Source organism: Oculina patagonica, chromosome 6 (genome assembly GCF_052425735.1).
Source record: "Oculina patagonica isolate OP01 chromosome 6, crgOcupat, whole genome shotgun sequence".
Taxonomy (NCBI): Eukaryota; Metazoa; Cnidaria; class Anthozoa; order Scleractinia; family Oculinidae; genus Oculina; species Oculina patagonica.
In genome coordinates this window covers 18596704-18620817 of record NC_135763.1, presented here as the reverse complement: position 1 = coordinate 18620817, position 24114 = coordinate 18596704, and the positions used below count along the sequence as shown (strand labels likewise).

At 39.7% G+C, this 24114-nt stretch overlaps 4 protein-coding genes across 4 annotated transcripts; 1 reads left to right on the top strand and 3 right to left on the bottom strand.

Annotated features, from left to right (window-relative positions):
* Positions 1-18: 18 nt before the first annotated feature.
* Positions 19-1090, bottom strand: LOC144657911 (integrase/recombinase xerD homolog). Its single transcript, XM_078518253.1, has 2 exons — positions 987-1090; positions 19-778 (listed from the first exon to the last, which is right to left on the bottom strand). The coding sequence occupies exons 1-2, from the start codon at positions 1088-1090 to the stop codon at positions 19-21; spliced, it is 864 nt and encodes a 287-aa protein (XP_078374379.1).
* Positions 1091-1527: 437 nt separating this feature from the next.
* Positions 1528-3844, bottom strand: LOC144658833 (uncharacterized). Its single transcript, XM_078519315.1, has one exon. It carries the CDS (start codon positions 3711-3713, stop codon positions 1533-1535), a length of 2181 nt encoding a protein of 726 aa, XP_078375441.1. The 5' UTR covers positions 3714-3844; the 3' UTR covers positions 1528-1532.
* Positions 3845-15782: 11938 nt separating this feature from the next.
* LOC144658431 (uncharacterized) lies at positions 15783-20581 on the top strand. The gene is made up of 3 exons (XM_078518830.1): positions 15783-16777; positions 17662-17960; positions 19295-20581. Exons 2-3 carry the CDS (start codon positions 17664-17666, stop codon positions 19910-19912), a joined length of 915 nt encoding a protein of 304 aa, XP_078374956.1. The 5' UTR covers positions 15783-16777; positions 17662-17663; the 3' UTR covers positions 19913-20581.
* A 1427-nt stretch (positions 20582-22008) lies between these two features.
* LOC144657226 (uncharacterized) lies at positions 22009-23886 on the bottom strand. Its single transcript, XM_078517531.1, has 2 exons — positions 23336-23886; positions 22009-22204 (listed from the first exon to the last, which is right to left on the bottom strand). The coding sequence occupies exons 1-2, from the start codon at positions 23811-23813 to the stop codon at positions 22029-22031; spliced, it is 654 nt and encodes a 217-aa protein (XP_078373657.1). The 5' UTR covers positions 23814-23886; the 3' UTR covers positions 22009-22028.
* Positions 23887-24114: the final 228 nt, after the last annotated feature.

The following is a 24114-nucleotide window of genomic DNA, read 5'->3' as shown; positions in this document are numbered from 1 at the left end:
TAAGAGTTTGTTTAGTTCCTAGCCTTGGATTGTCTTAGTAACAGTTAGCAGTGACTCGAGAGACTCCTGAATGTAATTATTTCTAGACTTCTCACTTCGCCATCCCCCTTGCCTTTGAAAGAGTCTATCAGGTATTCCCAAGGCTGCCGCTGCCGATGCTCCTCCTGCTCTTAGACTGTGGATTCCATACAAACTTGGCTCAAGCCCTTCCTGCAACAGCTCCTTCTTTATTAGCTCATTCGCCCGACTGTAAGACATGGGCTCCTTTCTGAGCTCCATCCTCTTTTTGGTATGCAGAATCCGACGAAAGAGTCGTGACTTCCTATCGTGGCTGCCCACTTTCAAGAACTTCTCTACCACTGCAACAGGGCATGGTGAAGAATCGCTGCGTGCTATAAATACCCAAGAACCTTCCCGGAACTGGTCATTCTTCCTCTGCGCAAGAAAAATTGCCAGATGGGTATCTGCAAACTGAAGGTTATCAACAGTCAAATTGCTCAGATCGTCCCAACGAAGGAAGCCAAAGAATCCCAATGCAAACATGGCCGCAACTTGAATATCCCCCAGGTGGCCCTGTTCAAGCCGACGGATGACCCCCATGACCTCGCTCACTTCTAAGGCCTTCTTGCGATTTGGAGGTTTTGCCAGAATTCGTCGACCAGCATCTGCTACTTGCCGGATGATGGGGTGATCACTCAGCTCTTGGCAACCGCTTTTCTTGTGAACCCAGTTAGAACCATATACCGCGGAATTTAGCGATGAAAACTGAGCTCCCTTGCTGGATAAGATGCACCAAATACAGGGCAAAAATTACAGGATTAGCAGGTAAAGCTGTGGCACTACACTGGATGGCCCATTTCTTCCATGCTTGATATGCCCGAACATATGAACTGACAGTCTTTGGTGCTCTATCTTGAACTAAAATACTAGGTAGAGATCTAGCCAGTGGCTGCAGCTGTGGATGGTTCAAGAGCTCATCATCCAACCAAACAGACAAGTTCACCTCCTTCTGGACAGAGTCAGGCACTGCAATTAAATTATGCCGACAGTGAGCAACCAGTTTTAATACATCACTAAAGCAAAATGCCATCATCAAAGAACAATGCCAACAGAGGATAACAGTTACAACAAATGGTGAGCATGCACACATTCCACATTCCTATCACCACATAGCCAACACAGCCACAAGTGGTCTTGGTGGGAACAATAATCCCCTTTGGCCAACACGGCTGGGGACAAAATTGCCATGACAGCAAAACAATTGCACTGACTAGCCCAAAACGGCAACATGAGGATAACAACGTAGAAATTCAGCTATTTAATAGCACGATTAGCCTCTCTGGCCAACACAGCTAGAGGCTTAACTGCCATGACAGCAGAAATGCACTGTATCCACCCAAACGGTAGTGACAAAAATTAAACGATAACAGCTACATGGTAGACAGGCCACCTGCTCTTCCAGGGACATAGCAATCCCTCAGTACCTGTATCTGACTACAAGACAATGCCAAAACAGCACAAGGTATCCACTGTCAATCACATTGGTCACTAAAGCAAAGGCGAAGAGCAATGATATGAAAGGATGGGATCCCTGCTGTAAAAATACTGCTAGCCTCTGCTCCAGATAGAAAAATCCCTTCATACGGTTGAATCACAATTGAGTCAGTGACGAAGGTTCTCCACGACCCAGTCATCTCAACCAGGAGTGGCCACCAAACAGCTGAAGGCCATTGAGGAACGAGTAGAGTGCCATCCTCACCACCAGCTGACATATGCCTCAGTACACGTGGTATGAGATAAGGGGGTGGAAAAAGCCAATTGTTTTCCTCTGACCAGGTGACAGTAAATGCATCGACCGCCTCACACCCTGGATTGCGATATCTACTGCAGTACCTCTCTAGCTGCTTTGTCTGCACACTTGCAAAACGGTCAACCGTGTGAGGGCCCCAAACTTCATCGATATAATGGAAGCAGGAAGGATCCAGCATGTAATCGTTGGGGTCATCAAACCTTGACAAGATATCTGCCTCCACATTGTTGTCCCGGCTCACCCATTCAACAGACAAACGAATGTTCAACTGTCGACACAGTTTGTAAACTGCCACCGCCTCCTGATGTAACTCTTTTTTGCGGCTACCAACTGACAGAACAATTTCAGCATTCTTATTATCCGTACGATGAAGAACATCCTTCCCCCTGAGTTCTTCAGAATAAGATTCCAGGACAAGCCTGATGGCCTTCACCTCCCGGAATGAAGAGCTCTTCACGCTATCCGCACGAGACCAGCTACCCCTGGCTACTTTCTCGGAAAACTGTACAGCATATCCTCCCCAGCCCTGTCCACTTGCATCGGAATAACAAAGAACTTCTACCTTTGGACTGGGAGACCAGATAGGGTACCCATTACAATTAAAATTATCCTTCCAGAACAGCACCTCCGATTGGCTCTCTTGCGAAATACAGAAAGGCTTATCCCAGCAATTGGCACGGCATATATCACTGTAGATACTACGTGTCCAGAGACGCACAACTGGGCCAAGTGCAAGTCCCATAGATACCAGAGACCCTGTTAGGCGTGAAAGGCATCTTGCTGAAACTGTAAAGCGCTTCTCTACAATCATGTTTATCAATTGTCTAAGGTCTTGCACTCTCCTTTCCGGCACATGAAAAATTCCGTACTGCAAATCCATAACAAATCCCAAGAGCTCTCCTGACTGTACTGGAACCCACTGGCTTTTCTCCTCATTAGCAACAAACCCACTTAAAGCAATGTCCTCACGTACCAATGCAGACAACTTCACAGCCACTTCCCGGACCTGATGTGCACCCGCCCCATCATCCAAGTAGGTAAATATTCGGAAGCCTTTTCCTCTCCAGTGCTTGACTAGCGCTCTTTGAATCTTAGTAAAAAGATAAGGGCCCGTGGACAAACCAAACGGGAGGACCAAGAACTGAAAAAATCTAAGGCGACCTTCATAGACGAAAGAGAATCCAAGGAAACGACAATGCAGCGGGAAAATCTCTATGTGATGGTAGCCACTCTTATAGTCGAACTTAAAAAACCAATCGCCCATAGAAAACAAGTCTGCAGCAGTTCGTATATCCTCATATTTAAATTTACAAGACCGTAAGTGCTGGTTAACATAACGTAAATCAAGAATCAAGCGAGGCTTGCCTGCAGAGTTTCTAACAACACCCAAGGGATTGCAGACTGACAAATCTTCTCTAGAGACTTCAGCTATAGCGCCAGAAACAAGTAACTTGGACACTTCATGACTGACAAAATCTACATTCTCAGTAACACTATGATGATTTTGAAAGAATGCCCTCTGTGGCAGAGAAATAAAAGGTAAACTATAGCCATCACTTAGCACATCAAGCACCCACCTGCTGGCCCCAATACTCTTCCAAAAATCAAGTCTCTCCCTCAGCCTTCCTTTCACAGGGATAGCACAGGCTAATTCAATTTCAACAACATTAAATTCAACACAATCAAGCTCACCAGAACAATAACTATCTTCTTCGCACTCGGTAGCAACAAGTTCCCTACTGTTGATTTCCTGAAGACTGTGCCGTACTTCGGGACCACTCGGTTGTTTTTCCCACAACGGATGCTCGGCATTCGCGCGCGAAATGGCCACTTCGGAAGCAACGAAAACAGACTTGTTGTGAATCACGTGCTGTATTGTTGAGGGACTTTCCCGCCGAAACATAGCCACTGGATTTCTCGAGAACCACGCGCCTAGACCGATCGTCCCGCTGGGGAATCTTTTTGTTCTTCCACTTCGTTTGGGCCACCGACTTACGCTTTTCTTCTCTCAACAGTTTACTTTCCTTTATCGCCTTTTTTATGCGTTTCTCATCTCCGGAGTCACTAGCAAGTGGCTCTGCCGTATAACATTCTACAGTATCCCAGCCATATTTATCCGCGAGACAAATATGCTTGTTACGTTCCACAAGTAAAGCCTCACCTTCTAGAAGTAAATTCTTTCGCTCTTCATCGTCGCTAGTGTCCATTGCCGTGTTGATCTTTCCAAGCACATCCTTGTTCAAACGGTACTGCTTCTTGTTACCCTCGAACTTGAACTCGGGCTCTTTGTCACCCTGCTTCTCATGTTTCGAACGTTTAGCAGACTCGAGTTCGCTTTTGAGTCTTTTCAATTCTTGTCCGTACTCCTTCTGCTGATTGAGCAATTCCTTCGCCCAAGAAGGGGGATCCTCTGCCGCGGCTGGCGTTCGCTCCTTCTCCCGCGATGACTCGGCCGAACTCCCGTGTTGCGATCGACTGTGAGATCGTCCAGCTGGGCTTTTGTTGTATGGTTCCAAGCGCTGGACCGCTCGTGAGCTCGTCTTTGAACGTTTACTTTCTTTAGGCATGATATTGTAGATCGGAAAAAACCTTGGACTTCGGATAAAAACCAGATTAACTTCGGCAAACAATACAAAAAGGTCAGCAATGGCGGACGCAACAAAAACAACTGCCCGCCAAAAGTCACATGACCCTTTCCCAGGTCCCAGCGGTGTGTGAGAAAAACATTTTCCACTTATTTCGTTTCACTCAGCCAGTGGAAAATAACACATGTCATGTTGTATTTTTCAGGTGTGTGATGCGCAGTTAAGGTATGTATGTCATGATGTATTTTTCAGGTGTTTGATGCGCAGTTAAGGTATGTATGTCATGTTGTATTTTTTAGGTGTGTGATGCGCAGTTAAGGTATGTATGTCATGTTATATTTTTTAGGTGTGTGATGCGCAGTTAGGTATGTATGTCATCTTGTAGTTTTCAGGTGTGTGATGCGCAGTTAGGTATGTATGTCATGTTGTATTTTTCAGGTGTGTGATGCGCAGTTAGGTATGTATGTCATGTTGTATTTTTCAGGTGTGTGATGCGCAGTTAGGTACGTATGTCATGTTGTATTTTTCAGGTGTGTGATGCGCAGTTAGGTATGTATGTCATGTTGTATTTTTTAGGTGTGTGATGCGCAGTTAGGTATGTATGTCATGTTGTATTTTTCAGGTGTGTGATGCGCAGTTAGGTATGTATGTCATGTTGTATTTTTCAGTTGTGTGATGCGCAGTTAGGTATGTATTTCATGTGGTATTTTTCAGGTGTGTGATGCGCAGTTAAGGTATGTATGTCATGTTGTATTTTTCAGGTGTTTGATGCGCAGTTAAGGTATGTATGTCATGTTGTATTTTTCAGGTGTGTGATGCGCAGTTAAGGTATGTATGTCATGTTATATTTTTCAGGTGTGTGATTCGCAGTTAAGGTATGTATGTCATGTTGTATTTTTCAGGTGTGTGATGCGCAGTTAAGGTATGTATGTCATGTTGTATTTTTCAGGTGTTTGATGCGCAGTTAAGGTATGTATGTCATGTTGTATTTTTTAGGTGTGTGATGCGCAGTTAAGGTATGTATGTCATGTTATATTTTTTAGGTGTGTGATGCGCAGTTAGGTATGTATGTCATCTTGTAGTTTTCAGGTGTGTGATGCGCAGTTAGGTATGTATGTCATGTTGTATTTTTCAGGTGTGTGATGCGCAGTTAGGTATGTATGTCATGTTGTATTTTTCAGGTGTGTGATGCGCAGTTAGGTACGTATGTCATGTTGTATTTTTCAGGTGTGTGATGCGCAGTTAGGTATGTATGTCATGTTGTATTTTTTAGGTGTGTGATGCGCAGTTAGGTATGTATGTCATGTTGTATTTTTCAGGTGTGTGATGCGCAGTTAGGTATGTATGTCATGTTGTATTTTTCAGTTGTGTGATGCGCAGTTAGGTATGTATGTCATGTTGTATTTTTCAGGTGTGTGATGCGCAGTTAGGTATGTATGTCATGTTGTATTTTTCAGGTGTGTGATGCGCAGTTAGGTATGTATGTCATGTTGTATTTTTTAGGTGTGTGATGCGCAGTTAGGTATGTATGTCATGTTGTATTTTTTAGGTGTGTGATGCGCAGTTAAGGTATGTATGTCATGTTGTATTTTTCAGGTGTTTGATGCGCAGTTAGGTATGTATGTCATGTTGTATTTTTCAGGTGTGTGATGCGCAGTTAGGTATGTATGTCATGTTGTATTTTTCAGGTGCGTGATGCGCAGTTAAGGTATGTATGTCATGTTGTATTTTTCAGGTGTGTGATTCGCAGTTAAGGTATGTATGTCATGTTGTATTTTTCAGGTGTTTGATGCGCAGTTAGGTATGTATGTCATGTTGTATTTTTCAGGTGTGTGATGCGCAGTTAGGTATGTATGTCATGTTGTATTTTTCAGATGTGTGATGCGCTGTTAGGTATGTATGTCATGTTGTATTTTTTAGTTGTGTGATGCGCTGTTAGGTATGTATGTCATGTTGTATTTTTTAGGTGTGTGATGCGCAGTTAAGGTATGTATGTCATGTTGTATTTTTCAGGTGTGTGATGCGCAGTTAAGGTATGTATGTCATGTTGTATTTTTCAGGTGTGTGATTCGCAGTTAAGGTATGTATGTCATGTTGTATTTTTCAGGTGTGTGATGCGCAGTTAGGTATGTATGTCATCTTGTATTTTTCAGGTGTGTGATGCGCAGTTAAGGTATGTATGTCATGTTGTATTTTTCAGGTGTGTGATGCGCAGTTAAGGTATGTATGTCATGTTGTATTTTTCAGGTGTTTGATGCGCAGTTAGGTATGTATGTCATGTTGTATTTTTCAGGTGTGTGATGCGCAGTTAGGTATGTATGTCATGTTGTATTTTTCAGATGTGTGATGCGCTGTTAGGTATGTATGTCATGTTGTATTTTTCAGGTGTGTGATGCGCAGTTAGGTATGTATGTCATGTTGTATTTTTCAGGTGTTTGATGCGCAGTTAGGTATGTATGTCATGTTGTATTTTTCAGGTGTGTGATGCGCAGTTAGGTATGTTTTTTATGTTGTATTTTTCAGTTGTGTGATGCGCAGTTAGGTATGTATGTCATGTTGTATTTTTCAGGTGTGTGATGCGCAGTTAGGTATGTATGTCATGTTGTATTTTTCAGGTGTGTGATGCGCAGTTAGGTATGTATGTCATGTTGTATTTTTCAGGTGTGTGATGCGCAGTTAGGTATGTATGTCATGTTGTATTTTTTAGGTGTGTGATGCGCAGTTAAGGTATGTATGTCATGTTGTATTTTTCAGGTGTTTGATGCGCAGTTAGGTTTGTATGTCATGTTGTATTTTTCAGGTGTGTGATGCGCAGTTAGGTATGTATGTCATGTTGTATTTTTCAGGTGCGTGATGCGCAGTTAAGGTATGTATGTCATGTTGTATTTTTCAGGTGTGTGATTCGCAGTTAAGGTATGTATGTCATGTTGTATTTTTCAGGTGTTTGATGCGCAGTTAGGTATGTATGTCATGTTGTATTTTTCAGGTGTGTGATGCGCAGTTAAGGTATGTATGTCGTGTTGTATTTTTCAGATGTGTGATGCGCAGTTAAGGTATGTATGTCATGTTGTATTTTTCAGTTGTGTGATGCGCAGTTAGGTATGTATGTCATGTTGTATTTTTCAGGTGTGTGATGCGCAGTTAAGGTATGTATGTTATGTTGTATTTTTCAGGTGTGTGATGCGCAGTTAAGGTATGTATGTCATGTTATATTTTTCAGGTGTGTGATTCGCAGTTAAGGTATGTATGTCATGTTGTATTTTTCAGATGTTTGATGCGCAGTTAGGTATGTATGTCATGTTGTATTTTTCAGGTGTGTGATGCGCAGTTAGGTATGTATGTCATGTTGTATTTTTCAGATGTGTGATGCGCAGTTAGGTATGTATGTCATGTTGTATTTTTCAGGTGTGTGATGCGAAGTTAGGTATGTATGTCATGTTGTATTTTTCAGGTGTTTGATGCGCAGTTAGGTATGTATGTCATGTTGTATTTTTCAGGTGTGTGATGCGCAGTTAGGTATGTATGTCATGTTGTATTTTTCAGTTGTGTGATGCGCAGTTAGGTATGTATGTCATGTTGTATTTTTCAGGTGTGTGATGCGCAGTTAGGTATGTATGTCATGTTGTATTTTTCAAGGTGTGTGATGCGCAGTTAGGTATGTATGTCATGTTGTATTTTTCAGATGTGTGATGCGCTGTTAGGTATGTATGTCATGTTGTATTTTTCAGGTGTGTGATGCGCAGTTAGGTATGTATGTCATATTTTATTTTTCAGGTGTGTGATGCGCAGTTAGGTATGTATGTCATGTTGTATTTTTCAGGTGTGTGATGCGCAGCAAGGTATATATGTCATGTTGTATTTTTCAGGTGTGTGATGCGCAGTTAGGTATGTATGTCATGTTGTATTTTGCAGGTGTGTGATGCGCAGTTAGGTAAGTATGTCATGTTGTAATTTTTAGGTGTGTGATGCGCAGTTAGGTATGTATGTCATGTTGTGTTTTTCAGGTGTGTTATGCGCAGTTAGGTATGTATGCCATGATGTATTTTTCAGGTTTGTGATGCGCAGTTAAGGTATGTATGTCATGTTGTATTTTTCAGGTGTTTGGTGCGCAGTTAGGTATGTATGTCATGTTGTATTTTTCAGGTGTGTGATGCGCAGTTAGGTATGTATGTCATGTTGTATTTTTCAGGTGTGTGATGCGCAGTTAGGTATGTATGTCGTGTTGTATTTTTCAGATGTGTGATGCGCTGTTAGGTATGTATGTCATGTTGTATTTTTCAGTTGTGTGATGCGCAGTTAGGTATGTATGTCATGTTGTATTTTTCAGGTGTGTGATGCGCAGTTAAGGTATGTATGTCATGTTGTATTTTTCAGTTGTGTGATGCGCAGTTAGGTATGTATGTCATGTTGTATTTTTCAGGTGTGTGATGCGCAGTTACGTATGTATGTCATGTTGTATTTTTCAGGTGTGTGATGCGCAGTTAGGTATGTATGTCATGTTGTATTTTTTAGGTGTGTGATGCGCAGTTAGGTATGTATGTCATGTTGTATTTTTTAGGTGTGTGATGCGCAGTTAAGGTATGTATGTCATGTTGTATTTTTCAGGTGTTTGATGCGCAGTTAGGTTTGTATGTCATGTTGTATTTTTTAGGTGTGTGATGCGCAGTTAAGGTATGTATGTTATGTTGTATTTTTCAGGTGTGTGATGCGCAGTTAAGGTATGTATGTCATGTTGTATTTTTCAGGTGTGTGATTCGCAGTTAAGGTATGTATGTCATGTTGTATTTTTCAGATGTTTGATGCGCAGTTAGGTATGTATGTCATGTTGTATTTTTCAGGTGTGTGATGCGCAGTTAGGTATGTATGTCATGTTGTATTTTTCAGGTGTGTGATGCGCAGTTAGGTATGTATGTCATGTTGTATTTTTCAGGTGTGTTATGCGCAGTTAAGGTATGTATGTCATGTTGTATTTTTCAGGAGTGGGATGCGCAGTTAGGTATGTATGCCATGTTGTATTTTTCAGGTGTGTGATGCGCAGTTAGGTATGTATGTCATGTTGTATTTTGCAGGCGTGTAATGCGCAGCAAGGTATGTATGTCATGTTGTATTTTTCAGGTGTGTGATGCGCAGTTAGGTATGTATGTCATGTTGTATTTTTTAGGTGTATGATGCGCAGTTAGGTATGTATGTCATGTTGTATTTTTCAGGTGTGTGATGCGCAGTTAAGGTATGTATGTCATGTTGTATTTTTTAGTTGTGTGATGCGCAGTTAGGTATGTATGTCATGTTGTGTTTTTCAGGTGTGTTATGCGCAGTTAGGTATGTATGTCATGATGTATTTTTCAGGTTTGTGATGCGCAGTTAAGGTATGTATGTCATGTTGTATTTTTCAGATGTGTGATGCGCAGTTATGTATGTATGTCATGTTGTATTTTTCAGGTGTGTGATGCGCAGTGAAGGTATGTATGTCATGTTGTATTTTTCAGGTGTGTGATGCGCAGTTAAGGTATGTATGTCATGTTGTATTTTTCAGGTGTGTGATGCTCAGTTAGGTATGTATGTCATGTTGTATTTTTCAGATGTGTGATGCGCTGTTAGGTATGTATGTCATGTTGTATTTTTCAGGTGTGTATTGTGCAGCAAGGTATGTATGTCATGTTGTATTTTTCAGGTGTGTGATGCGCAGTTAGGTATGTATGTCATGTTTTATTTTTCAGGTGTGTGATGCGCAGTTAGGTATGTATGTCATGATGTATATTTCAGGTGTGTGATGCGCAGTTAGGTATGTATGTCATGTTGTATTTTTCAGGTGTGTGATGCGCAGTTAAGGTATGTATGTCATGTTGTATTTTTCAGGTGTGTGATGCGCAGTTAGGTATGTATGTCATGATGTATATTTCAGGTGTGTGATGCGCAGTTAGGTATGTATGTCATGTTGTATTTTTCAGGTGTGTGATGCGCAGTTAAGGTATGTATGTCATGTTGTATTTTTCAGGTGTGTGATGCGCAGTTAGGTATGTATGTCATGTTGTATTTTTCAGATGTGTGATGCGCTGTTAGGTATGTATGTCATGTTGTATTTTTCAGGTGTGTATTGTGCAGCAAGGTATGTATGTCATGTTGTATTTTTCAGGTGTGTGATGCGCAGTTAGGTATGTATGTCATGTTTTATTTTTCAGGTGTGTGATGCGCAGTTAAGGTATGTATGTCATGTTGTATTTTTCAGATGTGTGATGGGCTGTTAGTTATGTATGTCATGTTGTATTTTTCAGGTGTGTATTGTGCAGCAAGGTATGTATGTCATGTTGTATTTTTCAGGTGTGTGATGCGCAGTTAGGTATGTATGTCATGTTGTATTTTTCAGGTGTGTGATGCGCAGTTAAGGTATGTATGTCATGTTGTATTTTTTAGGTGTATGATGCGCAGTTAGGTATGTATGTCATGTTGTATTTTTCAGGTGTGTGATGCGCAGTTAGGTATGTATGCCATGATGTATTTTTCAGGTTTGTGATGCGCAGTTAAGGTATGTATGTCATGTTGTATTTTTCAGGTGTGTGATGCGCAGTTAGGTATGTATGTCATGATGTATTTTTCAGGTGTGTGATGCGCAGTTAGGTATGTATGTCATGTTGTATTTTTCAGGTGTGTGATGCGCAGTTAGGTATGTATGTCATGTTGTATTTTGCAGGTGTGTGATGCGCAGTTAAGGTATGTATGTCATGTTGTATTTTTCAAGTGTGTGTCATGCGCAGTTAAGGTATGTATGTCATGTTGTATTTTTCAGGTGTGTATTGTGCAGCAAGGTATGTATATCATGTTGTATTTTTCAGGTGTGTGATGCGCAGTTAGGTATGTATGTCATGTTGTATTTTTCAGGTGTGTGATGCGCAGTTAAGGTATGTATGTCATGTTGTATTTTTCAGGTGTGTGATGCGCAGTTAAGGTATGTATGTCATGTTGTATTTTTCAGGTGTGTGATGCGCAGTTAGGTATGTATGTCATGGTGTATTTTTCAAGTGTGTGATGCGCAGTTAGGTATGTATGTCATGTTGTATTTTTCAGGTTTGTGATGCGCAGTTAGGTATGTATGTCATGTTGTATTTTTCAAGTGTGTGATGCGCAGTTAGGTATGTATGTCATGTTGTATTTTTCAGGTGTGTGATGCGCAGTTAGGTATGTATGTCATGTTGTATTTTTCAGGTGTGTGATGCGCAGTTAGGTATGTATGTCATGTTGTAGTTTTCAGGTGTGTGATGCGCAGTTAGGTATGTATGTCATGTTGTATTTTTCAGGTGTGTGATGCTCAGTTAGGTATGTATGTCATGTTGTAGTTTTCAGGTGTGTGATGCGCAGTTAGGTATGTATGTCATGTTGTATTTTTCAGGTGTGTGATGCGCAGTTAAGGTATGTATGTCATGTTGTATTTTTCAGGTGTGTGATGCGCAGTTAGGTATGTATGTCATGTTGTATTTTTCAGGTGTGTGATGCGCAGTTAGGTATGTATGTCATGTTGTAGTTTTCAGGTGTGTGATGCGCAGTTAGGTATGTATGTCATGTTGTATTTTTCAGGTGTGTGATGCGCAGTTAAGGTATGTATGTGATGTTGTATTTTTCAGGTGTGTGATGCGCAGTTAAGGTATGTATGTCATGTTGTGTTTTTCAGGTGTGTGATGCGCAGTTAGGTATGTATGTCATGATGTATTTTTCAGGTGTGTGATGCGCAGTAAGGTATGTATATCATGTTGTATTTTTCAGATGTGTGATGCGCAGTTAAGGTATGTATGTCATGTTGTATTTTTCAATTGTGTGATGCGCAGTTAGGTATGTATGTCATGTTGTATTTTTCAGGTGTGTATTGTTCAACAAGGTATGTATATCATGTTGTATTTTTCAGGTGTGTGATGCGCAGTTAGGTATGTATGTCATGTTGTATTTTTCAGGTGTGTTATGCGCAGTTAAGGTATGTATGTCATGTTGTATTTTTCAGGAGTGTGATGCGCAGTTAGTTATGTATGCCATGTTGTATTTTTCAGGTGTGTGATGTGCAGTTAGGTATGTATGTCATGTTGTATTTTTCAGTTGTGTGATGCGCAGTTAGGTATGTATGTTATGTTGTACTTTTCAGGTGTGTGATGCGCAGTTAGGTATGTATGTCATGTTGTATTTTTCGGTTGTGTGATGCGCAGTTAGGTATGTATGTCATGTTGAATTTTTCAGGTGTGTGATGCGCAGTTAGGTATGTATGTCATGTTGTATTTTTCAGGTGTGTGATGCGCAGTTAGGTATGTATGTCATGCTGTATTTTTCAGGTGTGTGATACGCAGTTAGGTATGCATGTCATGGTGTATTTTTCAGGTTGGTGATGCGTAGCAATCTAGGTATATAGTACATAGAATAATCGTCACGAAGAAAGAACTTAAAAGCTATGGTCGATAACGCAACATGCATTTTTTGTCAAAACCTCGATTCAATTGAACAGGCTTTTTTAGATTGTAACATTACAAAATCCTTTTTATCGGACGCTTTTGCTTGGTTTAATCAAGTTCATAGCTCTGCTTTCTATTTTTCGAGTAAACAGATAACTTTAAATTATATTACCGGTACTGCCGCATATCATATGTCTGATCCCACAACAAAACACAGACTACACCTATTCATCATTTACCTTAAGCAATATTTATATAACTGTAAAAGGCTTAAAAGAAAACCTCATCTTCAAGAGTTCAGGAGAAAAATGTTGCTGCAATGGAAAATAGAAAAATGCGCTCCTCCTTAACGTCTCTCCAGTGTGTCTGTTAACATGTACTGAATAATAAATATCCGCAGAAAACTTAAATGTAAAGTCAAATTGTAATTAACGCCCCTTTCCTTTCAACTGTAACTTTTTATCTTAACCTTGCCTGTAAACCTTGCTGTAATTTCTTATTATTTAAGTAAGTAGTATTAGTTTCTTGTTAATCATCAGTGGTCACTACTGACGGTTTTTGTTTCATATGTATCCCCACTAGTTATAAACAGTGTGCTATTATTATTATTTTTTTTCTGTTTTCCCTTTTGCATGTAAGTTTTTTCATTTTGTATTACATTGTTTGAATGAATGAATTAAAAAAATATCTTGTTGTATTTTTCAGGTGTGTTTTGCAGCAAGGTACGTATATCACGTTGAATTTTTTCAGATGAGTGATTCGCACTGATTTTGTTTTAAAATGTTGTATTTTTCAGACGTATGATGCGCAGCAATCTCGTTTTATGATGTTGTATTTTTCAGGTGTGTAATGCGCAGCACTCTTGTTGTATTATGTTATATTTTTCAGTTGTGTGATGCGCACTAATCTTGTTATATTATGTTGTAATCTTGATATATTGTGTTTCTGTTGCGAACTGATATTGTTTTATGTTTCTTTTGCAATATTCTGTTGAGCTTTAATCTTGTTATATTACGTTTATTTTGCAGATGTCTAGTGGTTACCAATGTTCTTATCTTATGTTTCTTTTCTGGTCTATGATGCTGTCCGTTAGAGAGAAGTGACCGTAAGCAGAGGTTCGAGTAATATTACAAACACCATTTTGTAAATAGAACCGAAAAATCTAAGTCGAACGTTATTTTGAGAACCAGTGTTAGAAAAAAGTAGTCAGTCTTCACGGTCTGCGTTTTATGATGACGGTTCGAAATCCTTTAATTACTCGTAATCCTAGTAAGATTTAAGAAAATATAGGTTTCCTTCATTTTATGGGATATATTTTCTGCTTGTTTGTTTGTCCAGTTTAACGTAGTAAAGTCGAGATAACATGTCAATAAACTATAAACGATATTGCGACCTATAGTGTAAAAAAATTTAAAAAAAAATCGGTTCCAGGAACCGGTGTCTGCAAAACGGCAAACAGATAATTTAATTTAGTTCGTATAAAAAGAGAGAAAAAACTAGTTACGCCAATTCTCGTTACGCGTTGAGTGTAGCTAGGTTTCTTTCGAGGGTCGAGAGTAAAATGTCGAGGGTCGAGGCTGAAATGTCGAGGGTCCCAAAATGTCGGCGATTTGTTTCGCCAAAAAATAGATTGCGTAAAATTGGTGTGCCACAAGGTTATCTTTTCATTATATAAGGATTAAAGTCTGATGTGATTAATTTGCCACAAATAAACGCACGCACTGGCTGCACGAAGAAAATCATAGAAAATTAAATTGATAGTTAATACGTAACGCCTTGTCACGAACATTAGTCACGGTACAAACAAGAACGTCAGATGTTGAGGAGATAATGCAGGGGCGTACCTGTCTTTACGCCAAGTACGCAATTGCGTAACAGAATTCCCCAGATTTTCTTTTCACATTTAATAGACCTTACTATAGAAGAAAAGTCGTGTTGTTTCTCTACGGGTTGTGATTTTTTTCTCTGAACTTTTTTCTACACCTAAAACGTGAAAGTGTGTCAGGACAGCAAAGTTTTGTTCGACTGAGGTGCCACTCAAGTGGCGGGCGATTCAAGATTCCATTAACTTCAAATGTATGAGAGAGTTGTTACGTTTTTTACTTCCGTTCAACAATTCTTTGTTTCAAACAGACAATTAAAAAAATTCGAATTAATTCAAGAATCCTATGTCCCAGAGCCCTTTGTTTCTCGTGCCAAGGCTTCGCTGGCTAAGATAAGGGCTATGGGGAGGAGAATGGGCACCGGCGAATTTACTGCTGGGGGGAACCCTGCGATTGACTAGCATCCCATCCAGGGCCCTGTAAGCGGTGCAGCAAATCTCCTGCTGTGATTCCCGCGAAAAATAATTTTACTGACGCCACTTCAAAAAGTTTTTCTCGTAATTTGCCCTTAAAACATTTTTCGAGACAACACGAGATTTTCTGTTTCTTTCTAACAATATGGAGTCCGCTTACAAAGAAATAGGTCTTGAAGATAATGAAAACAAAGAAAACAACAGTGTTGACGAGATTCCTGAATTTATTTTGCAAAAAAACCAGGCCAATACAGAACAAACTTAAAACGCAAAGAGACTTGAATGCATGGCAGCGGTTTTTTTGGAGGGAAACAAGAACAGAGAAAGTGCCTTAGGAAGCATTGAACTTGTTGTGTAAGTTTTTCAAAAATGATAAGAAAACAGGCGGCACGGAGTACGAGAACTGTAACATCTTTTCAGCGAAGCCCTCAACACTCGTTGAATGGGAATGGATCGAATATTAGCCTGCAGAGTAGCTGGCCCGCCGAGAGGTTTATCAGTTCGCGCCAAAATAATCGCCAGGTGCACAGGCTAAATAAATATATGAAACAAATCATAGTGAGCTCAGGAAGAAAAATAAGAAGGAAAGTGTATTCGCAAATTTTGCCACGAAAGCAACTATGATACGTAAGTTGATAACATTTTGAGGCGACAAATTAAACTACAATGGGTGTCAAAAGTCCTTGAGACAGTTGGATGAAATTGATACTAATTTAAAATTTCCGTTTTTTCACCTTTAATCTGCTGCCGCTTCTGAACCACTCCCCCTCCCCCCTTCTCAATGTTGTACTCAAACGAGGCAAGTCTTGCAGATAGCAAATACAACACTGTTTCGGGGGAAGGGGGTTATATTGAAGGGGTGAGGGGTAAAATTTGTCCAAGGTACTCAAAAAGTGCCGACTGTCTCAACACTTTTGGCGCTCATTGTAGCTGGAAAACGCTAGAAGATAGATTTCGTTAAATTATAGAAAAATCAAAACTCAACAAATTGAAGGGGAAACGTTAATTGGGAAAGTAGAAAGTTAATTATACAAAGCAAATATTTCCTTTATGTCTTCATCGCTAACAGTTACAATCAATACACGAATTAGACTGCATTTTATGTAGCGAGGATATAATACAAACAGATTTTAAGAACGTATTGACATCTTTCCATATTCACTACGTGATACCACCTTGATTACCGACCTACATCAAAATCATTTATGATTTTCATTTTATTTATTATTATTTTTTTTGTATTATTTTCTACTCGAAACAAAAAGCCCTGCATACTGGCTATGTTTGATATATTTAGATCACCCGATCTCATTAAAAACATTCAATTTTATAAGCAGTCATGCTATGCATGTTATGTGAGAAACAAATTTAAAGATCATGAATAAAATATTGTGTAGTATGTAGAAAAATAAACTTATTTTACTCATGTTTTTATATTTCTGTTTATGTAACAAAAACAAGAAGACTTCATTCTGTAGGAAGTTATAAAAGTTTAATCAACTTTTTCCTATACTTTTCTGTTCTGTTTATTCAATGCCAGCACTGGAGCTTGTGGACACAGATTTGTTTTGTACACGGATCGCAGGTTTAATTTTAAAATCTCTTTCTGATATCACAGTGCTGTAATTGGATGGAGTTTGGAAGCCGAAGCTTAAGACTGGTAGGTCTTTATTATTTTTTCGGTGAATTAAGCTCGACCGGTTATGTTAATATACCGCGTTAGCAACTGATAGATGTAGTCAATTTAACTCTGGCCCTGTACAATTGTTATGAAATCCAAAACTAAGGCAACGAAATAGTAATAAAGCAATTTAGTGCATTAAAAAATTTTGAAGTTGCTTTCTAGTACCCTTTTCTTGCAGTCCGGGTGAATACATAAACATGGTTTGATTTTTTTAAGACCTTGAAGAATCGCCATTGCATCCGAGCGTATGAAAAAACACCTGGCTTATCAACTTGAAACAATAGTATAAAATAAACCAGACGTTAACGGGTATCTAGTACAAGTTTATACTAGTTTTGCTAGTTACACGGGGCGATAGTTTAATCATTTTTCACGACACAACGTTTGAAAAAAACATTGGTGGGGTAAAACTGAGCATGTTTTGGTATTTGAAATCTGATTCTCAACACAGCACTGGAAACCACGCCAACTGCAACAAAATCAGAAAACAGTGCTGCGGCTACTTGAAACACCCTTTATACCTGCAAAGAGTTGCTACAACGAATGTGACGTTACGAAATCGTCTTGATCGATCATGAAAAATATACACGATATTTTTTTGATAAGGTAATAAAGGTGCGTTAATTTGTTTTGGTTAACATTCTCATTCTTTGACTATGAACTTGCTGACAAAAATGGCGCCTTTTTTGGACAGCTGTAATGGAAATGAATTTCTATGCAGTTAAAAAAAACATTGCAGTAAAAATCCTTAAACTATTATTAATCTTGTAGGTCGAAAGAATGCAAGTCATTTAACCATCATCGATATAGTGGGATATTAACAAATACGACCTTCCCACTAACCGTTTCACTCATTTCAGAAATGCTTTGGCTGCTATTGTTGATGTCCTCTCTCGTTGTCGTCGATTCAACCCAACAATGCAAATCAACATACCCTGAAAGGGGACGTTATCTCAAAGGTCACGTGATTTCATCGCAAACTGTGAAGAATATTGGCAAGTGTTATGTCCAATGCTCTAAAGACCAGCGTTGCAAAAGCATTAATTTCCACTTTGGTGACTTAATTTGTGAGCTGAACGATGCTGATCGGCACACGCAACCCTGGGATTATCTGGTGAAGAAGAGCTACGCCCAGGCCTACTTTGATTACCCTGTTAAGGTCTGTGTCAGTTATGTTTTATTTTCACTTTTGTAGCAATAGTTCTACATTGCTGTACGCTAAAAAAAGTAAATGAGTGGAGAAGGGGGTGAGTACGGGAGGTGAGGAGGAAAAGGCGATAAGCGAGAGATATACCAACTTTAATTTAGCAACACTGCGTAAAATTCTGAAATATAAAAAGAGACGAGAATAACTAAGGAAGAGGGGGGGGGGGGGGAGGGGAGGGAGAGGGGGACCAGAAATATAAAGTTTTTGCTAAGTTGGATGTACGGCATTTCATGGTCCCACAATTCTAGTCGATCGCTAGTGGCGCCGCAAAACGATTTATCTTTTACAAGCAAGGTAACATAAGATAAGATAACTTTAATTTTCTCCAAATACAACTAATTCCTCGCGAAGCGAGGCCGAAGGCCGAGCGTAGCGGGGTGTATAATTTTGTCCCTCAAAGGGATCAGGCGGGATGAAATCTCGTGTGGAGTTTACGGTCATATATATTTCTATATATATTTGTGAGCTTGGTGTGTGGCGGAAATGACGTCACACGGCCGCCGCGCGCTGGTGACCCAATGGTAAGGCGTCGAACTTGAAATCAGATCTTCGGACCTGAGGTCGAGGGTTCGAATCCGGCTAGGGTTTTTTTTTTTCTTTTTTTTTTCTTTTTTTTTGTGGGTTCGAATCCTGAGCCTTTCATTTTTATCGTTTTTCTTTTCGGATTAAAATAACATTGATTTCCACATAATACTCCCTCAACGCCTATTCAGGCTATAAACCTTTCATCGCCATCAGGGGCGCGCGGGCGGAGGCTTCGAATCCTCCTGCCGTTCGTTCTTCTTTTTTTTATGCCATCAAATAAATGTCCAAAATGCGACTATCCAATAATTTGTCGATGATTTTGAAAATAGCCTGCGCTTCCCAACGCTTTATACCTCTTTACGAACCAGAAAAAGCCACCATCTTTAAAGCGGAGTAGACCCTGGGAACGAGGGTGTCGCGGCCATGCCCGTTGAAATAAAATTTCTAACAAATATATCTTCCTGCCTACTGTGGAAAATTGAATGTGTACAATTCAATTAATGTTCAACTTCAAATAATCCACTCCTTATTTATAACACCCCCCCCCCCTCCCCAACCCAGAGCTTCGCGAGGCCCTGCGAGTCACGTATTACTAGTTATTGTAGAAGACATTTTTCCTTTAGGTGAATGCCAGGCTTAATTATTGAATATAACTCAATTGCGTAAAATACCTCAATTCTCAGTTCCCTCTTTGAAACGCACCTCATGGAGGAAACTTGGTATTTAATATGGAGAGGACAACTTTTATTTGTTATTGACAGGTGCCTTTCAAAGAGTACGTCATGACGCCCTCCTGGCTCGAGAAACACTCGTCTTACATCAATATCAATCGTTCCACAACCGCTGACCAGATAACTTTCAACCGAGGCTCAATAAGACATGCAGCCTTGTTAAAAGTTCCCCTGGTGGCCGCTGGTATCTTGAAAGATGAAACTCCGCTGACCGTCGAAATAACAGTAGCTAATGACGTCAGCATCGGACAAGTGAGCGACAGTGACGTCAGATATGGCGTGTCAGATGGAACCAACTTTATCGGAGTCGAGACGATAGACACGTTAAACTATCGTGAGTTGGCTCCTTGCTATGGGCTGGAGGCGAAGTCTGGGATAACTCTGACTGCCATGACTTGGTTTGAAAGATTCTCTCCTGTTCAAGAAATTGCCAACTTCTATCCCGATCAGTTTGTCTTCACCTTTAAACTGGATAAGCCATGGGGTTCGTGCTTCACCGCGCACGGCGGCGGCTTCATTAACACGGCAAAGTACTCAAAACAGCTTATGCTCAGCCAAGGCCTTACTCTGGAGGTTTATAAACAAGGCAGGGCGGATAGAGTTGGTATCAAATTCATTAAGATCACCGTTATAAATACGGATGGATAAAAACGCTTGTCTTTTTACTTTTTCACAGCTACAATCGGTATTTAGTGCTTAACAGTTGTTTAGCTTCGTTTCCTGGATTTTTCTCAAAAAGACTACTGTCACTTTTTTCTCCATTAAACTGTATAATCCGTTTATCAGACTTATTAAAACTAGGGGAAGTTGTTTCCTCGCGATTCAATAAAATAATACCAGAAACCCATGAAACCCATATGGGTTTTTGATAATACGGTTTATAACTTCATTTGTAGGAACGCATGTTCAATACATATTCAAAAACAATACTTAACTTGTTGTCTGTTTAGCAAGTAATAAAAACCTTCTTAATGCTTTGTTTTCCTATACAGCATATAATTACTTGATAACAATTATACTAAAAAACGTCATGTTAGCTGATAAGTAAATTAACACGTTCGTTAACTTTGAGTTGTTCTACACCAGCAGTTAGGTTCGGCTGATTACTGACGATAATGAACAGTGCTAACAGAAGACAGGAATGTAGGTTTTAAGAATAACGCTGCTGATCTCCAATATATAATAATAAAACAGCTACATAATCAATTTCTCTCAACTAAAATTTAGTACTGTGTGAAATTTATTAAGTCCAGTAGAGAGAATCTAATTTTATGTCCTCAGGGTTCAAGAAATGTATATATATAAACCAGTACAGAAAATCTAAAATCTAACTAGTACAGAAAATCTAACTAATTGTACTATCTTTACAGCTGATTATTATCACATAAGGAGGCGCTGGACTCTGGATCAACCGGTCCGGGTTTGATCCCTGGCCGGGGTCATTGTGTTGTATTCATGGGTAAGACAATTTACTCTCATAGTGCCTCTCTCTCCACCCAGGTTTATAAATGAGTACCGGCGAATATACTCCTGGGGGTAACCCTGCGATAGACTAGCATCCCATCGAGGGGGAGTGGAAATACTCCTAGTCGCTTCATGCTACTAAAACCGGGATAACTCCGGCCGGATGGGCCACTAGGTTTGAACGCAGACTTTTTTCAGCATCTGATATTGGTGAAAACCTTTTTTACCATTATCACAGACTGAAAATTTGACGGTGCGTGAAGTTAAAAGAAATGCTGTAAACGCGGTATCCAGTGACTGTTGTATATTTGTAACGAGCTTAGCATTGTACAGATTATTTTATACTTGGCTTCACATTAGAGCTCGTAATATAATCTAAGTGCACTTGGAACCTACTTTGTGTGTTAAGGGGTAAAACGTACTTACTTTAACTTTACTTGGTGACCATGGAAACTTTCGTAGTTCAAAGAATCCGAAGTACGCCGCCAAGTATGGTCCACACCACACTTGAGTACGCACTTGACCAATAGGAAAATGGAAGCCAAATGAAAGCGGCGTGCAGCGTTGTCACGATTCTGAAGATGATTGACAGCTTGTACCTCAATTAGTATACTTTGTCATCAAGTTTGAAGCCAGATTTTGTAAAACGCGACTTGAGATTTTCAAGTGCACCTAAGTCAAGTGCTTACTTGAAACTAACTTAGCTTCTAGTGTGAAGCCAAGTATAATAAAATATCACATCTTTGTGTTATGATGAGGGTGATATATTGAAAGAAGGTCAGTTTGACTAAATTGTTTGATCTGCACTTTATTTGCAAAATTGTTCACTACCAATTCAGCTAAATATTTAAAGCACGATGTTCTGTGAGGACATACGAGTACAGCGTAAGTTAACAAGGAAGCACTGGAGGAACGAGGGATAATTATATAAAAACGGAGAAAGATTTACTTTTGTTATCAGACAGACGATCCTGGGCATTTATAAGTGGGGCAGAATGATTCGCATGAATTCCCCCTTCAGTATAAAAATGAATCTCTTCGTTCTATCTTCAAATTCGGTGTGACGAATAGTTAAGAGAAAGGATGAAATAGCCGTGGCATTCACGGCAACTTATAAAATTACTAAGCGCCTCCCTTTCCACATTAATTCATTTTTAAGAATGCAAATCGATGATGTGCTCTACTTGCGCGCGAAATCACCAACCAATCAGCTAGACACTGCATGGATCTCTGTTGTGACGTCATCGGTATGGAAAAAAAGACCACATGACTCATGCTAACACACAGGCAAAACTTTTTATTATGCACAAGAAGGCCAAAGTCTAATTACAGAGATTGATTCGCTCAGATTGATACTTCCTCTGGTTTCATTGAGCTCTTCATCAATCGTTTTGTTTAGTTCGTCTCTTGACCGTTGTCTCCGAGGAAGTTTTCTTTTCCCTTTCAAACGAAGATGTCCGGTCTGGTATCTGGAATCTGCAAGATAATCATATCTCGAAATGTTGGCTTTGACACATACCTTTGACTCGGGGGTAAAGGTGTTAAAGGCCATCTTTACAAAGCCTTTGCATTGGCATACCTTTGAGTCCTTTGATTGTGGCAAAGGCCGCCTATGATTTTGATCAAAGGTGTGACAAAGGTACCGTGAAATGTGACTTAAACTCGTATCAACTGAAGGTACCTTTGAATAGCATTAAAACTATTACTAACTTTGACGCGAGTCAAATCCCTGTCAAACGCGAAATCAAAGGACTTGTTGACCTTTGACATCTGTGTCAAAGTTTGTCACCCATCTCTGCCTCACTTTTGATGCTAATCAAGCAGATATCTTTGTAGAACCGAAATATTACGTTAACTTTTGTTGTTTTTTCTTGCGTACACTTATACTTTAAGTTTGGAAGATGTTTTTCGGAGTTGTTATGACTTTAATTGTATTTCTTTTCTTCAATCGCTTAAATTGGCGAGCTAACGGTGAGGATCATGTCAATGCTTGTTTCTCTCCGCCGTGCAAAATAATTTCATTTATTCGGTCATTACATAGTTTAGTAGAGGGACTAACTATGGTCATTAACTGTGGTGTTCACGCTGCTCCAACCTAACCCGAAGTACTTATTTATCATCCTTGCAATTATAAATTCTACCTTTTCTTATAAGAAAAGAAAAGAAAAAGAAAAACAGGCTCGAGATTTTCAAGGCTATGTGGCAATGAATGGGTTTTTGCTTAGACAGGATGAAAATTATTCTGGAAGATTATACCAAGAAAAAGTTCTCACTGTTTCCACGAGCGGCTCACAAACTGTTAGAACTTACCAAATTGATCAACGTTGTCGCATTTAGCAAATCACGTAGCACCTTAAATAAGGAAATTAACCAATCCGAACTCGCGGTTAAACCTGGCAACTTGTGTCAAGCACGGAATATAATATGGCAACAAAACGACTCTCTCTGATCGGCTACACCAGCTCGAAGGCTCAACTCAAGGCTATGTGCAGATGTAGCCGAATTGGTTTTATTTTACTTGTTAAGTTTTAGTTTAGAGAAACCCCCTTCTATTTTAAAATCATTGTTTTCAATTTCCAAAAGCTAAAAAGTCAGTGTAAGGCTTACCCGCCAGTCTTGGTGAACATTCAAAAATTTCTCTACGGCAGAGATCGTGGCTTCCTCCATAGAACTGTCCATCGAAATGTGCAGTTTGAACAACGTTAGTCCTTTGGCGCAACCACCGCTTTAAAGCTGATCTTTTGCTAATCTTCTTTTCGTTTGACAAAAACTTATAGCCAACGACCTCCAGGTTGCAAGTTGAAAATTCTTGTGAAAATCCCTCTCGTCCCTGGCATGTGTTTGGTAAGGAACGCAACAGAAGAACGTTTGAAGTGTTTGGAGTACTTGGAAGTCCGTGCGAGCTTTTCAAAACCGCTATAGGAAGGCTGGTTTCACTTTTATCCTTTACTGGCTGTGAAAAATTTACGCGCTTTTTACTTTGTCTAGAAGCTTTCTTCCTTTCCCTAGCATTCCTAACTGTCTCCGGAAGCCATGTGTAAACGAAATGGATAACTTGTCCGAAAATGCTTGAAGCAGAATCCATGAAATCATGGTAAGAATAAATGTAGTGAAATCAAGACATCTTTTTTCAGTCCACAGAACTCAAGCACTCAGAGTTTCATTATGACATCACTAAAGCGCGCGCATCGACCTACTCGTTGCTTTGGTGACCGTGATCAGCTACATGATGCGTCAAAAGTTTTGCACTAGCAGTGAGAGAAAAAAGTTGCCGAATTCATACGAGATATATAAAATCAAACCTAATAAATGCAAAGAAATTATAAAAAAAAAACAAAGTTTCGGCAACTCCCTTTATTAGGGTGTGGGGTTGGGGGGGGGGTTTT

Bases quoted from the DNA above. Each gene is read 5' to 3' on its own strand.
- LOC144657911 (XM_078518253.1), bottom strand. From the start codon at position 1,090: ATGGCATTTTGCTTTAGTGATGTATTAAAACTGGTTGCTCACTGTCGG. The intron at 779-986 runs GTTGGATGATGA...CATCTTATCCAG, and splicing joins GAGGTGAACTTGTCTGTTTG to CAAGGGAGCTCAGTTTTCAT.
- LOC144658833 (XM_078519315.1), bottom strand. From the start codon at position 3,713: ATGTTTCGGCGGGAAAGTCCCTCAACAATACAGCACGTGATTCACAAC.
- LOC144658431 (XM_078518830.1), top strand. From the start codon at position 17,664: ATGCTTTGGCTGCTATTGTTGATGTCCTCTCTCGTTGTCGTCGATTCA. The intron at 17,961-19,294 runs GTCTGTGTCAGT...TGTTATTGACAG, and splicing joins ACTTTGATTACCCTGTTAAG to GTGCCTTTCAAAGAGTACGT.
- LOC144657226 (XM_078517531.1), bottom strand. From the start codon at position 23,813: ATGGATTCTGCTTCAAGCATTTTCGGACAAGTTATCCATTTCGTTTAC. The intron at 22,205-23,335 runs GTAAGCCTTACA...ATTATCTTGCAG, and splicing joins ATGTTCACCAAGACTGGCGG to ATTCCAGATACCAGACCGGA.